The sequence below is a fragment of the Notothenia coriiceps genome, unplaced genomic scaffold, assembly GCF_000735185.1.
Source record: "Notothenia coriiceps isolate Sejong01 unplaced genomic scaffold, NC01 NC01_scaffold00005788, whole genome shotgun sequence".
Classification (NCBI taxonomy): Eukaryota; Metazoa; Chordata; class Actinopteri; order Perciformes; family Nototheniidae; genus Notothenia; species Notothenia coriiceps.
Window position 1 is genome coordinate 365,140 of NW_011338489.1, and position 16,165 is coordinate 381,304.

The following is a 16,165-nucleotide window of genomic DNA, read 5'->3' on the forward strand; positions in this document are numbered from 1 at the left end:
AATCCAACAGTTTTGTGTAAATAGTTTGTATATGCATTACATTCAAAGGTGATACAGTTGATTGATTTCTTTGATTAGTTCCAAAAGTCTGGAGAGGTTAATGTTTCTAGTATTTAACAATGAAACCTGCCAAAGTCCAAGAAAAAGGAGGGGAAAAAAACATGTTTGTTGTGGAAGACTTTTAGGAACCAAGTATGAAGCATTAATAAAGACAAAAAAGATTGTTTCTGTTTAACATTTTATTCATTGTCCAAATTCATATCAGTAGACTTGGAGAAATAAAAGGTATTTTTTCCTTTTTAAACATTCTCTTAAACAAAAATATAACAACTATTTACAATCACTCGTAAAAAATACATAAAAAGCAAACGAGCAAAATCATGTTGTCTTTCTAAAAGACATAAGTTACAACAGCTATGAGAAGTGTGAGACAAAAGCAAACGTTAAGCCACAGACCGAGTTAACAGCTCTGTACAGATTGTGCAGCACACTCACCACATCCAAGCTTATTGTTGTGCATTTCTGCTGTAATGCCAAAAAGATGTCGACTAAAAAAAACACATTCACATCTCTCTTATTGCATTCTAGGTAAAATGGCGCGTGGGGGGGGGGGGGTTAATGTTGTCTAAAACACTGACATGTTGTGTTCACAGTGATCCTCCATGAAAACACACCTATTGTATTTAGAATCGGAGAAAAAAGGGTGACTACAAAAAAAGATTTATCCCTGAAAAAAAAAAAAAGGTCAAATGTCGGAGTGCTTATGAGAGAAATAAAACAAATGTCCAACGTGGAGCCAGTTTCATTAAAAATTCTGTACAATAATAGTATGGATAACCACAAAACTCTTCCTGTGTCATGATTAGAGCTCGTTATAAAAGCAGGTAAATATATAGATATAGCATTTCCTCTCACTAAGATCTGTGTACAGAGAACATTAATACTGATTTATGGTAAAAGAAAAGGAATACAGTTGTGCAAAAAAACAGGACTCACTGTTTTGAAGTTTTCTGCTGCTGAGATTTTTTTTTTTTTTAAAGGAAAAAGGGAGTACGGCAAGGCTCACAGTGGGATACTCATGATTCATGTAAGACCCTTCAGCAATGGAAGGATATCCATTAAACGAGTACAGTAAGGAGAACATTTGAAAAATGAAAGTCCCGCTGAATTGACAGAGCTGAGAGGGAAACATATATTATACTAGACACAGCATGGTGGCAGGGCTTGTTCCGGGATACAAAAGCGTCAAAAAAAGTCCTTTCAATCACCAGCCTGAGTTTGAATGCATCGCACCGTAAGCAGTAGCAATCACTGCTGCAAACTAAGAAGGGCTTTTACAGGAAAGGACTTCTGAGCCTTTCCTTATGTGCCGCATGCCGAATCCAAATGGGAGTAAAAACAAAAATTCTATGTTGATTTTGCAAATATTATTCCAACACACACACACACACACACACACACACACACACACACACACACACACACACACACACACACACACACACACACACAGCAGCAATAACGATTATATATGGAGCAGAAATGGCACCAACAACAGAGTGTGAGGGGAGAAAACAAGTCATGATTATGACTAAAAACTAACAGAAATTCCTTAAAAGATTCCTGCCCGTCGACAGAAACTGGGCAATCACAACCTTGGATTATTTCTTATAACAAAATATTCAAAAATAGCCTTTATAGAGGACTCTCTTCTCTCATCTATACATGACGTTAATTTATGGCAAAGGAAAAACAAAAATATCTATGTATAAATTCGTATATATGCCATGTATATATTAGCATGAGTCATTTCAAGTCTTTGTGTGGCAAAACAATGCAAAAGAAGCGTCACAGAGGAAAGGGAAGAACGTCATATTCCAGTTACAACCCCGCTGCAGATCAACACAATTAAAAACAAGTTTTCCGTCTCCAAAACATCAGCCAGAATGTACAAATGTGCTTCTGTTTTCAATACAAATAGACAAATGTTCAAGCAAATCCTTAAATATTCTACAAAATGTACTATGAACATGGTATGGAGATGCAAGTGTTAGAATACATAATCTGTCGACTTGTTTGGTCGCTCGTTCTTTTAAATAAGATGTGATACGAGGGCACTGTGAGAGTCGAAGTTTATGCTGCATCTCATATTCCTGTTGCTCTATAAACAAATGTACAAGGTCAAATAAACCGTAAGCATTATACTTTAACATCTCTGCTTGTAATACGACTGGTCTAATAAACACTGTAAACAAAACGTGTCGGTGTAAACACTGTCCTTTGTCTTTACGCACACCCTCTTAGATCGTGGTGTGTGTATATGCATGCGCGTTGTGCGACCACACAGTGCTAATTTATCGTTTTATTATAGCTGCTGCAATAAAATAAGGACACGCGTTGTACTCTACACGAAGCAGCGAGGCATTTTGTTCTTCAGCTCATTAAAAACGAGTTATAATACAGTTTTTATAGAACATCCAGGAGGCAGCATGCCGCTAAAGTACCTCGCGTCAGACTGAACGGGCGATAAGAAAGGTGGAGGGGGGGGGGTCGGAGAGCGTGACTTCAAGACACACAACTGCCTGAGAGACGCTCAGATAAAAGCTAAACACAGTGGTAAATACAATAAGAAGTCCTCTCTGTGACTTCAGGAGTTTCATTTCTAATTTTCGCCTCTTAGGTGGACTGAAATATGGTTTCTGTTTCATTTGCTTGTGTGGGAACTGATTTTTAAATTAACATCATCAGTGCCAGGGTTGTCTAGAGGTCCATGAAGACCGTTAAAGGTTTTTCTGTGTGTTTCCATTCGCCTACATTCATCTTCTTTTGAGCTGACAGCAAGCGAAAAACTAAAATAACCCCACCTTCCCCTCTGACTACAGTTTTCTATCCCTTTCTGCCCCTCACAATTTAACTTTGCAAAGCTCAGAAATGAAGATAATAAAACCTTGAAAACAATGTGAAACTCCCCAAAAAAAGAGAGCTTGAAAATGGAGGTACATTGTGGTCTGTTTCCAAAGAGGCCGATTCTTCTCGCGAGACGTCGTTAATTGTCACTTTTTCCTTCCTTTCTTTGTCCTTTTCCACGAACGTCTGCCTCTGCTTTGTTCAAGAGTTTTTAAAAAGTATTTAAAATCTTTATTTTTCTTCTTCGTTTGTGAAATGGGTTTTACAAAATATATGATTGTACAAGTCTTGGTCGAGAGGTGCATGGTGGTCCGCGGTGATGTCACACAGGGCTGTGTGGGCGGGGCTTGGAGAATGTGCTCTGAAACGCAGTGAGTCCAGTCCAACGCCTGAGCGACACCACTTGGTCCGTGTGTGAGAATGTGTGTGTGTGAGGGTGGAGACCCTGCCTTCACACCGCTGACACTTGCTCATCTGGGGGAGAGGAGAGAAGAACATGTTGTTTACAGGTTTGTTGGCATTGAATTTAAAACATTTCAGAGGGCTTCTGCAGGGTTAACCATGTCATCGTATTTAAGACCTTTTAAAGAATGACATTTCATATCGGTTTAAGATTATACCATTAAAACCTAGAAAAATAGTATAAGCTAATTATTATAGGGATTTTGGTTTGTTTTAATAACCATAACTCTTTCAAGTGTGGACATAAGTGGTTTGTTATCATGGCCCCCTCCTGTGGGATGAACCGCCCATCAATTGATGTAACACTTTTCCAGGGTTTCTGCACCGATAAGTTAATGAAATACTTTTTAGGACCTTTTTAACCCCACATATAATTAAATGTACTTCCTGTCACATCCTCATACCATTTATAATAGAATTAAAGGGTATTTTGGTTTGTCTTTATAACATTTAACTCTTCAAAATGTTGGCAAAGAGTGAAAGTGTGAAATTCAGAGTCGAGTATGGTCATGTTTCCCTCCGGTGGGACGTACCATCCATCACTTAATGTGATACATACTGCAGAGATAAGTAAGGTCATTTTAGACTATTTAAGACCTTTTTAGCACCATATACAATTTAAATTACCTTTTTTTACGTCCTCACACCACTTATTATAGAATTACAGGGGAATTCGGGTTTGTTTTTACATCATAACAAGTACATTCTTGTTTCCCTGCTGTGAGAAGTACCATCCATCACTTAATGTTAAACGCTCTGCAGAGCTAATAAGTACATTTTTAACACCATATATCATTGAATGTACTTTCTGTTACATCGTCATACCACAAGTAACAGAACTACAGGGGATTTGGGTTTGTTTTTAGAACATTGAAGTATATTCATCTTTCCCTCGTGTGGGACGTACCATCCTCGCTGTCAGCCAGATTCTGGGGGGGGAGGCAGATGCTGGGGGGTCTGGAGTGGACCTGGGGGGGGCCGGCAGTCCGGGCCTCCTGCTTGTGGAGGTGATGGTTCCCCGCCAGCCTCCGCGCCTCGGCCAGCCCCCCCGCCGCTCCGGGGCTCTGCAGCAGTTTGCTCCTCTGCAGCGCCACGCTGTACTCTGGAGGTCTGAGGTGGGGGGGCCGGGGGAGGAGGACTCCGGGCCCCCCTACTACTCCGTCTGAGAGGCCGAGGTCCCCCAGAGCCAGACCCTGGTAGCCTGGAGGGGTGGGAGGGGGAGCTCGGTAACGCTCATCCTTGGAAGGGGATGTGATACAGTACACTGGATGCAGGTGGTGATCAAAAGAAAAGCAGGGATGGAGAAAAAAGGAGGGGAGTGAGGGATGAAGGGGGGGATGAAGTAGCAAAGGAAGATGATGATGGGGGGGGTGCAGGGAATTGTAGGGAGAAACAAAAGAAATTGATGGAAAAATTAAATCAATGTGATGTTTCACTAGCACTAATAACTACATGCATCAAAATGTGTTGAAAATCAAAAGGAAAAATAAACAACCAATGAGATGGAGCGGATACAGACAGAGCTACAGCTGCAACTAACGACAATCGTTATTGTTCAATTATCTTTCTACGATTTTAAATCGATTGGTTTTTAAAAAACATTAGGAAATTGTGAGAGATTCGATTGTAATTACTTGTTTTGTTTCGCTAAAAGTAATCAATAAAAAAAATAATCTCACATCCGAGAAGCTGGAAGCAGACACTGATTGGCCTAAACGATTGATCGATTATCAATATTTGACGTACCATTAGATTCACTGACTTTTGTAAAGTGGACACAACATTGCCCTATCTCCTGCCCTACTGCTTTTAATTAAAAAATGTTCAGCAATAGTAGAAATGTGTAAGAAAAGGCTTGATCACGTCATAACATGAGCTATCTGCACAATGAGATGTGTTTTGGAGATTTAAATAAGCATTTGCCGTCCTTTTACTAGACTAAAACAGCATCAGAAAGCTGCAGTGATTTCTCCAGAACAACGGCAGACTGAACTTACTTTAGGGCATGGAACTCTGAAGTACTCTTACAGCTTTACTAACCAAGCCTTACATGTAGTTTAATGATATTCTACTGGGACCCTTTGAGCGGACCGTGTCACACTGTGTTTACAGGGAATCAAACTGGCAACCTGCCCCCTCACCTATCAGGCCTTTATCTGTGCTTGACGTCACGGTTTTGTAGGCGGGGTCTGTGCTTTGCCCTCCTTCCTCGTTGGTGAGAGAGGAGGCGTGCTCCGAGGTGTTTCGCCGCTTCACCGTCCCATAATTCCCCTCGTAGGTGTCCGACAGCGAGCCGGACGACGCCCAGCTCTGCCGCGACTGATTGGACAGATCGGAGCTGGACTGTCTGGAGTGATGCTTGGTGGCGTCCTCGTTGGCAAACGTGTGTCTCGCTGCCGCCGCGTCCACCTCCGCGATGGGGCCGGCCAGGTGTGTGTGCTTGAAGCCGCCCAGGTGTGTGTGGGGGAGGGCCATCGGGTGCCCGTGGATGCCGTGGTCCCAGGGCCGGCAGGAGGAGGGGGGGAGGCTCTGGAAGGAGTCGTGGGAGTTGGAGGAGCAGGACGTCCAGCTGCCCCGCCCGCTGTCCCCCACCGAGTCCAGAGAGGTGTGGTCCGGGGTCAGCTCCTCCGTGGAGATGGAGGAGGAGAAGGTGGAGGCTTGATACGGGTATCCTCGAGACATCGACGAGGAACTACTGTGGGTTCAAAATAAAGTGGGGGAAATGTTGTATTTATTTATTTGTTTATTCCACAGATGGCAGTTATTTTTAAAACAAAACACTTTAGAAAACATGTACACTTATTTCATTTTTTTTTTATCAAGGAGAAGAAAATCTTATTTGACCTGCCCCTTCTTCAAAAAAATTATGAAATAACCATAAAAATGTTAAATAAAAGCAATATTCTTTCAGTCACAGTTGCTTACAAATACTGAAACATGAACACAATCATAAGTCAACTTCACTATCTAATTACACTTTCTTTCTACCTTCCTTAAACATTAAAATGTTCTTACAGCCCTTTAAATCATCAGGCAAATCATTCAACTTCTTTACGCCGACTACAGAGACACACATCTGCTTTAAAGTAGTACGTGTAAACTGATGCTTAAAATGTAGTTTCCTCCTGTGATGCTCATCCTCTGAAATGAAAACACATTTGTTTTGTATATTTTCTGGCAATATTCTGTTTATTGCTTTATGCATAATTAAAGCCGTCTATAATTCTATTAAATCTTTACATTTTAACAGCTTTGACTCAATAAATTGTTTGTTTGTTCTCTAGGTTGTGCATTATGCTAAATTCTCACAGCTTTTTTTTGTAATGTAATTCAAAGTTTAAATATTTAATTAAACATACTAATGTGTGCAGAAAATACTTCAATTAAGAGAATAAATGAGGGCTAAGACTATCAATACAAGAGAGAAAAGGAAAGAGGGAAGCGAAAAGTGGGTTTCAAAATAATATAGAAGGTGAAATGAACTGGGAATAAAATAAGAGTGAAGAGGTTCAATAACTAGAAAGCTGCTGAAGGTCAAAGAGTCATGCACTAACAAAACAGTAATAACTGGAGCTAAAAGAAAAAAGAGTTCAATGTTACACAGCTGATCTGATTTGTCTCTACACCATCTTCAATCGATATTTAGCAAGGCATGTTACAGTACAAATATATTCAAATGTTGTTTCCCTAGTAAAATACACATTAATCACAATTAATGACAGGTCAGTACAATGTATGCCTCGATTAGACAGTTGCTTTGCACATAACCACAAAGCAAATATGTACCACTGGTTCCTTTATCACATATCACTATGTTTGGCTCTTAAAAAAACGTTGTTCTCCTCAGCAGCTGTTCATAAACCAGCCCTCTGATGAACTGACATTTTACTGGATAAACAAGCCACTCAATGAAATCGAGCCATATTTCATAAAACAGACCGGGGGTTTACAGCAGGGCTGCCGACGGAATATAAGAACAGAAGCAGACCGATTATTGTGTCTGGCGATATTTTAAAGACTCCTCTTTAGGACGCAGAAAGGCGTGACCATGGAGGAATAATAAACAAACGGCACACAGTAAAAAAGGTTTCTTCTACTCGGGCAGATTAAAAAGCTTCCCGTGTTAAGACAAAGTTAACAGAAGAAAGGAGGAGCGAGGAGGGCAGTAAATGTGGGACGCTAATAAAAAGCTGCTGTGTTTTAAGACTTCCTGCTCTCTGAGTTTTAATGAGGAAAGGACATCATTGGGGTCCAGCTGGTGGAGGGGCTGTGCCTCTGAGGGGAAATGTCCTCTTGTTGGGCATGGGGAGAGGTTCTAATAAGGAGTGCTTGTGTCTGAGTGTGTCCTGTGGCTGGAGTCAAGGCCTTGTAAGAGATCATTCAAATCAATAATAAGCAGAATGTTTTGTGTTGTGTCCTTCAGTCAATCGGTGCAACTTTGAGTCCTACATGTCTTTGTCTTTGAGCTACTTTAGTACATTTTGAGAAGATTTATTTCTCTTATGGTCAGTAGGAGGACTTCAATATTGTGTCGAGATGGTCAGTGATTTTATTCACATCTGGAGGGCATGTGTTTAGATTTTTCAACCTTAACCCCAGTAATAATTATAGCCCCAATTACTCACTAATTGTCAGACTAGTAGGTCCTCATTAAGTTCAGTCATTTTAGAAGTATTTCTCCGACTATTTGTAGTGACTTCTAGTGATTTAGATAAATGGAACTTCATGCTAACATGCTAGTTTCCCTTTCTGCAGTCTGTTGTTATGCACATGTTTACACATACAAACAAATTGCCAAGAAATAGGCATTCTCCATCAGATACAGAGCTGAGGAAATCAGGTTTTTCCTTACTACTCAAAAGCTGACTGTAACTCTGTTAATTGAGTGCTGTCAGCTTACTCCATTTTGAGAAAAAAAGGATTAGCACTCAAGGAATCGACTTTATGTATTAGCCTCTTCATCAACGTTAATTCATTAACTTTACCTAACAGATGAGATAAACAGGATTTAATTACCTTGTGCTGGCCTGGTTGTAATCAGCGTTTCCGTGTGCATGTGGTGCTGGTGAGCTCTCAGCAATAGGAGGAGCAGCAGTGGTTGCTGTGGTAACAGCAAGCGCAGCAGAGCTGGTCCTGGAGCTACACCTGTCGTCCAGCCCGGGGGGGGGCACCGAGTCCACCGAGCAGATACTGGAGCGGGACGAGATCTCGCTGTGACTCGAGTCCGACAGGTTGTCTACTTTACCCGCTGGCAGGAGAGTGTAACCTGGGCAGGGGAGAGAGGAGCATTTCATATGTCAGCTATATGCAGATTATAACAATACATAAACTGAAAATAGGATGGAACGGGAAAGACTCAAAGAGAGAAAATTATGAAATAAAGACAAATAACTGGCAGTTTATTAAGATATAGAACTTTTTTACCTATAGCGCCTTCTGGAGATTACAGTAAATCATTTGAATCTACCCATCTGGTCATGTTTCTGTTTTTTAAGGAGATGTTGGATACTGACATCACTTCAAATCTACCTGCACTTCAATATGAAAAGATATAAAACACCTGTATATATATGGGGAGACAATTTGACATTTGCAGGCCATATTTAATAGCAAATAGCTCAAAATAACAGACGAGAATCCAAACACCTTTCATTGTCTCTACTGTGTGTCATGTTCTTTCTATTAACACTAATACATTATAGCAAGTGCTTTCAGAAATAAGTAATGACCAAGTTAAAGTACAGAGACCTTTGTGTATAAATGACTTTGAAGGCGAGGTTGGGTCACAGTTTAAACTTAAACTAACAAACATCTGCTGAACCAACTGCAGAGAAAACAAATTCACCATTAATTCATTCACAATTTTTTGTTAATTAAATGCATTGAAAATGTGGATCTAAAGTATACTGGTGTGAATAAGCTGTCTGATCTGACAATTACACATTTAAAGTAATTTGGCTGTACTACGATGACATTGCAAAACATCCTGAAACGTTATTCCCACAAACAAAGAAACTTTTGGGCAAACTCAGAGAACAAACTGAAATGATTTTTCTTATCTGCATCAAATGTCTGCTGAGAAATCTCTCTCACACCTTTCTATAACCTCACTGGATTTGACCCTTTTCTCTCTAGTCACACTTGATGAATGACATGTAATGACACCACTTTAACAGGCTATGCTTTCTCTCTGAAACTGGCTCAATCCTGTCTTTCTTCACTCTCATCATTTACAACACGCTGATCGGTTCTTCCTCTACGTGTCAGACAGTCTTTCTCCTGGTGTGTCTGTCCCTGCAGAGCCACAGGAAGGGGTTGGGGCTGACCGACCTCTTGAACGTTTTCTTTGCCTGTCCCTGTCTCTCATCGTCAGGTGAGGAGGAGGACACACCATCTCCTGCTTCCTCCCCACCTCTATGATGTGCTACAGCCGTGAGTCTCTCCCTGGACCGACTTTTTTCCCTCAGTATCCTGAACGGGGACATCAGTCTGGTCCTGATGGGGGACTCGGGGGTTCCTGATCTGATTACCTGGGGCTGGGAGAGAGGACTGGGAGTATCTGTCCTGCTCTGTGTACGACTTCCTGCTTTTACCCTCAGTAGCATTTGCCCTTTATATTTTGGCCCCTGTTTGTTCTCCTGCCTCCCTCTCATGCCCTCTGAAGGAAACAAGCCTCTCTGAACTGTGTCCTCCTGCATCTCCTCCTCTTCCTCCTCTGGCTGTCTGTCTCTCTTCCTGCTACTCTCTGGGATGTCCTGCCTGGTCATCAGTAGGATCCTCTTGTGGAGGACAGCCCCACCTATGCCGTAGCTCCTCAGGCTGATGGTTCCCGTCTTTGTGCTGACGTCGCTGGTCAGTGATGAAGAAGATCCCGACAGGTTCATCTGGCTGGAGTTATGGGACTTGGCCACGCCTCCCACTGAAAAAAGGGGGGGGGGGCGGAATGGAAGTGAGATGAATATAATGGACGATAAATAGTTGGATATTTAAAGGGCAACCCCGCCTAAATTAAAAATGGTATTTCCATTTCTTAGTAAAGAAGGAAGTATTAAGTCTGGAGCTGTTCAATAGACACTGAATGACAATGGGGGCTGATTTTGTGAACTTACATAATGTTTGTTTTTGTTTTTATACTAAACAAGACTTATTCTTTTGTTTTGTCCTCTGTTGTGATTAGAACATGTAGCCATACACTCAACGAACATCTCCCTGGGTGTTCTCAGTGTGATCTATAACATGTTTCCCTATTCGTTGTGTCATTTTTAAAGACGTAGCATTTTAGATTTCGGATTTGGAAGAGATTTGTTCCTGTTAATTAAAATGTTTTGACTCTTTTAGACCATAGGAGTAACAAATGACAATAACACGTCACCTTGGGTAAAGTAGGTTTTTTGATCCTGAGATCAAATCACACAGGAAGAAAAGCTTTGTTTCTGGAACTGACCTTTTCGTGGGGAGCCCTGAGGCGACACCGTAGGGCTGGAGTGAAGGGAGGAGATGGTGGAGACGGTGTCATCAGAGGGTCTCTTGGTGCTCCACTCCTCCGATGAGGGCACTGGAGCTTTCTTTATTACCTGGGGGGTGTTGAAGGCTAAGAGACAAAAGAGGAAACAAGAAAGCATGAAAATTACATCATAATTATAATATATTATCATATAGAGAATATTGATGATCTAAAGCAGGGGTGTCAAACTCAAATACACAGTGAGTGGGCCAAAATGTAAAAATGGGTACTAGTCGAGGGCCGGACTGGTTCAATGTTTATTGCAAAAGGTATTGAAATGAACTTATTGCACATATTAAACCTGGAACTAACAAAGCTTAAATTATTGCCTATAAAAACAACATTAAATAATCAGTTGCGTTCATTTCTTATGGCTCTATCTGCAGCTTTTCCAGAGTCATTTCTTATGATTACATTTTCCCACAGGCCAACAACAGCTTCAAAAAAACTATTTCCGTCAAAGAAAAAATAAACATGCCCTGTTTGTCGCAAGAAAAAAGTGCAGAAGGAAACATCCATTGAAACTCAGTTTGCTGCTGTGATGCTAGTTCAAGCCGATACGTGGCATCTCATCTCGGGTGCAAGTTCATCAATGTTTAAGGTCAGGCTATGAGCTGAGGAAACCCTCAGGATTGAGTGAAGGTGTGCGTGCAATATACCGGCGGGCCAGATCGAATAGTAATTAAAAATGATTCTGCGGGCCGAAATTAAATCCACCAAGGGCCTGATTTGGCCCCCGGGCCTTGAGTTTGACACATGTGATCCAAAGTATCTTGCAGGTGTACTGACTTGGTTGGCCGATGTCCTTGGCTGTGCTCTTCTTCCGGAGAGGGTTCAGAGGGACCTGCACCTGAAGGACTTGGGAGACTCTGTTCTGAGTTTTCCCCGAGGGCAGAGTGGAGCGCAGGGACACCGGAGACATGTCCGACTTCGTGTGCCGTCTCTCACTCAGGTTCTTAGACACTGCAGCCACAGGGAGACACGACATGGATTATCAAAATACAATTCTAGGTCGTTTTCTTACTTTCTGTACCGTATTACTATTAAAGTCAAAAGGGCATAACGGATGATAAGATGATATAAGCATCAGATGTAAGAGATCTGTTTTGTTAAATCTGTATATCTTTCAAGAACTAACTTCATTTGATTTTTAAAATGATATCATGTTTATCTTGAGTTTAAGAACTTCAAGACCTGAGCAGAAACCATCAAATATATATTTCTTGCAGTGATAAAACGCAACATTATCACATATAATATTGATTAAAGTTAAAGTTTTGAATGTTGCAGAGGATTTACATGATAATCCATTATTTAATTTCTGCAGCACATTTGCAAATACACTAGGTGGCAGTGCAAGTCAATCATTTATATTACAATAAAAGTATCTACAGTACATTATGTACTCTGATGATCAGTTATTATCCACTTAAAAACATTTTGTTATTGTTAAATAAATGTATTTTACCTGCCATTCCATCCAGCATTCAATTTCTCACATATAAAGCATAAATATATTCTGAGTTATAATACATTATGCAATATGTGTAATGTCCTTCTACTGATGTGTGTACACCAGGTAGGTTAAAGGTCAATGGGATTGGCGCTCTTCTGACATATAAAGATATATTTATGAATAATCTAAAGTAACATAAATATATTTGGACCCTTAAGGTACTGATGCTAAACACCGAGGTGGTGAGACTGTTCCCTTTACTCACAGGTGCTGTAGGACGGCTCACACTGCAGGGAGCTGAACTGATGCTTCTCCTCGTCTATCTCCACCGTCAGGTTGGACAGGTACTGCTTCACCTTCCTGGCCATCTGAGCGTCTTCGTACAGCTTCTTAGCGTTGAGGAGCGAGCTGCGGCGCACTCGCTTCTTGTGGGCGCCGCCCTGCACGTCCAGCATGTTGGAGTTGGTGCTGCCCTGACTCAGAGACCTAATGAGGAGAAGAGAGAGGAAGGAAGAGAAAGAAAGGAAGGGAAGAAGACACAGAGGAGACGAGAGGAAGAAAATGAAGGAGAGGGAAAGACAGACATTGAGTTGTGGAGGGAATTCCGAAGAGGTGAGAGTAATGGAGAAAGTGTTGATGGATGGGAAGAAGATAAAAGAGTAAGAAAGATTAAGAATAGAGGTAGATAAATGAAAAGGACAGTTTAAAGACAGAAAAAGGAAGGAAGGAGAGAATGGAAAACAACAATAAGTACAATCGCAGATAAAACAGGCGCATATCTTTTCTCATCAAATACCTACTCTACTATAACATCTATCTTTGTGTTGGGGCATAGCATTTTAAAACAGGACCATGCAACTGGGAGGGAGGCAGCTCTTGCTGGTGGGCCATGCTATCACAGAACATTCTGTCAGATGGAGGCAAAACGGGTTAGGGAACAAAAGATGCACAAGTTCAGATATGGGGAATATTATGCCAGGATGCAAATATGGACAAACAACCAAACCTGAGTCAAATAGGCTTCTTTACTTATTTTGTAGATGGATGGCGGTTCATACATATATATATAAAGTCTATAAATGGTTAATGTTTGAACTTGCGACCAGCAGCTGACAACACAATGTCACCTGAAGGTCCTTTTAAATATGGTTCTGGAGCCAGTAGTGTTACTTGTTTCATTCTTGTCCATGTTGCCTTGATACGTTTACATTTCATTTTGTGGCTAATCTGACTTTTCATCAAGCAATTCCTTTACTGTTTCCAAACAAAGAAAACTTAGCAACTTGGACAAGAAGTCCAAGATTGGTATGATCAAAAAGGTCTCAAATATGTGATAGATTGACCTTTAGGTGAGATTGTTGGGACAGTTACATTTTTTTTTGCATATTTAAATATCATTATCTCGTATGCACTGTACAATGTGCATCATAAAAAAAACCTCTCTGGCACTATTTGTTGGTTTTGTTGTCTGTAAAGTGTGTTGTCCCTTATTTTCTGCTCTTTTAAATTGTATGCGTGTATAAGAACAAATCACATTTAAAATCATTTACTCACGCTAGAAATATTTAATTATTTTGTTGACTTCTTTTCATTATGTGAATGTGTCTCAACAAACACTGAGGATTATTCCAAGCTCCTATTTGACTCAGACGTACAAATCCTATGAACAGGGCAAACAATGAATGGCTAAACGATGGACGTCAGGATGGTTCAGAACTGCAAATGAAGGGTTAATCGCACACAGGCGCAGGCGGACACACATGGACACGATAAAGAAACGGGGGGGGGACATGCAGAGTTTATGGTGGTGGGGATGCAGGGCGGATAGAATTTCTGCTGGCCCGGAACAGGATGGACCCGGTACCAGGACACACTTACCCTAAACTCTTCCACCTCTTCTTCCTGAAAGCAAGAGGTGTGAAGATTGAAGCGTGACTTTTAGACAAGTTTAGGGGGTCGAGTGGGGGGGGGGACAAGACTATGTAGAGGTCATGCCACCACAGACAAACAGAAAATGACTGAAGATGGGAGGACATTAGACATATGGCTTCTCCCCATATCAACCTGAAGAGTGTGAGGGACGGCCTTGTGCATCGCGCTCTCGTGAAAACAGGTCGTTTCAAACTTTTTTCAATGATGACATCGTGTAAAAAGGAGATATGTTGAGCTTGTAGTGTGAGGGGAGTGCCTGCAGAGGGCAGCCATGCACCGCAGTAGTGACACACACACACACACACACACACTGAGTGATACCAACTACACACTGCGGTTGGCATCAATTCCCCCTCCCCTTCCAGTCTCTCCATGCCTTTTGTCTTTAGTCTGAGGAAAGCAATCGAGCCAACAAGAGCCATGGAGCAGACAGGAAGTGAGAGTGAATTGATGGAGCCAGACCTCGAGTGGTGGTGAGGGATCCAGGGTGGGTGGTGGAGGTAAGGTGTAGTGGTTCCCCTTTCAATCACATTGTAAAGTAGAAGTGAAGGTGTCTATTTAAAACCCTCTAATCCACCTCCCTATACTCTCTGCATTTATGACAGTTTTGTAACAGTCTGGCTGATAGGAAACAGGAAGAGTCTGTTTCAAAGATACACATATTTCAAATTAGGTATATTTACTAAACCACAAAACATTGACAATTTGGCTGACAGTAAATCATTTGAAACGCTAATCAACTCTTTTTGCTGCACTTTTAGTGTACAGTTTTGCTGCTGTGTTTATTGTGTTTATTGTATTTTGTTACTCTGGCACAACAATTTCCTTCGGGATGAATAAAGTCTTATCTTATCATATCTTATCATCCAAGTGACCTGTATCTGTGAAACTGGCTCCAACAGCATCGGTTAAAGCAAATGTCGGTAAAAATGTAGAAGAAAAAGGGTTTGAAGCATCTTGGTGTGAAAGCAACCAACCTCTGTCTGAACATGAGGGCGGGGTCCATGTTGGCCGAGGTCAGCCGCACCACGTGTCTGATCTCCTTGGCGATCATCCTCAGCTTCTCAAAGTTCACGAGGCCGTCGACACTGGAGTCATTGCCTGGGAGGACAACACACACACAAGCACAAACAATGAGCATGAGGTCAGCCCTTAAGGTGTTAAGATGACGAATGATTTATATTTTGGGACATTTGCAAGATTTAACTCGCAACAGTATTTCTAAGTCAAAACTTCAAAGTGAAATTCTCTTTGTTCTGGTCTCTTTCTTGTCAGTCCTCTAGGAGATCAAAGTGCTCTTTCATATCGAGTCGTGCTGGGCCATTTGAGACTTTTGGGCAACTTGCACAATTAGGGAAACTTTTGAACTTGCCTCTTTTTTTATAAAGTTCTAAGAAGAGTTCAGCCTGGGTATCTTTGACCTGACTCGATATGTGAAAAGTCAAGATGGGGAAGCCTTAAGCAGAAGTAAACCTCCTGAGTGAGACTGCAATTGACCTTCCGCGCAACACAGAGGAACTAGGGGAAATCAAACCGTGCAGGATGACATATCAAGTTTCAGAAACTGTCTGTCGATAGGCCAAGCCAAAAATAAATGTAGCAACATGTTTGTATCCAAAGAAATGCAGAAATGAAGAAGAAATGCCCTCCACAAAGCCATATACCTTCATGTAAGAAGGTGAGGTCCTTCTTGACGACGGGGAACAGGGGGATGATGGGAGGTTGCATGCTCTGGCTGCTCAGCACATTGCGGTACTTTGACATATTCCGGGACGGGTCGAAGACATCCTGCAGGTCTCCGAACAGCTTCTCGTACTTACTGGGCAATTTCTCCCACGAGCTGCGCAGCCGAGCCACGGGAGCCAAGTTCAGCCCGCTACGTGAGGGAGGAGGGGGGGGGAGCG

The 16,165-nt window shown here is 41.6% G+C and overlaps 1 protein-coding gene across 1 annotated transcript in view; it reads right to left on the bottom strand.

Moving 5' to 3' along the window:
- Positions 1-509: 509 nt before the first annotated feature.
- The window catches only part of LOC104943230 (rap guanine nucleotide exchange factor 6), a 73,240-nt gene continuing 57,584 nt past the window's right edge, over positions 510-16,165 (bottom strand). Inside the window, 11 exon segments of the mRNA XM_010768573.1 lie at positions 510-3,381; positions 4,277-4,633; positions 5,511-6,064; positions 8,386-8,635; positions 10,169-10,288; positions 10,814-10,960; positions 11,663-11,836; positions 12,595-12,815; positions 14,208-14,231; positions 15,239-15,362; positions 15,926-16,137. Coding sequence (XP_010766875.1) covers positions 3,359-3,381; positions 4,277-4,633; positions 5,511-6,064; positions 8,386-8,635; positions 10,169-10,288; positions 10,814-10,960; positions 11,663-11,836; positions 12,595-12,815; positions 14,208-14,231; positions 15,239-15,362; positions 15,926-16,137 — 2,206 coding nt within the window. The 3' untranslated portion in view covers positions 510-3,358.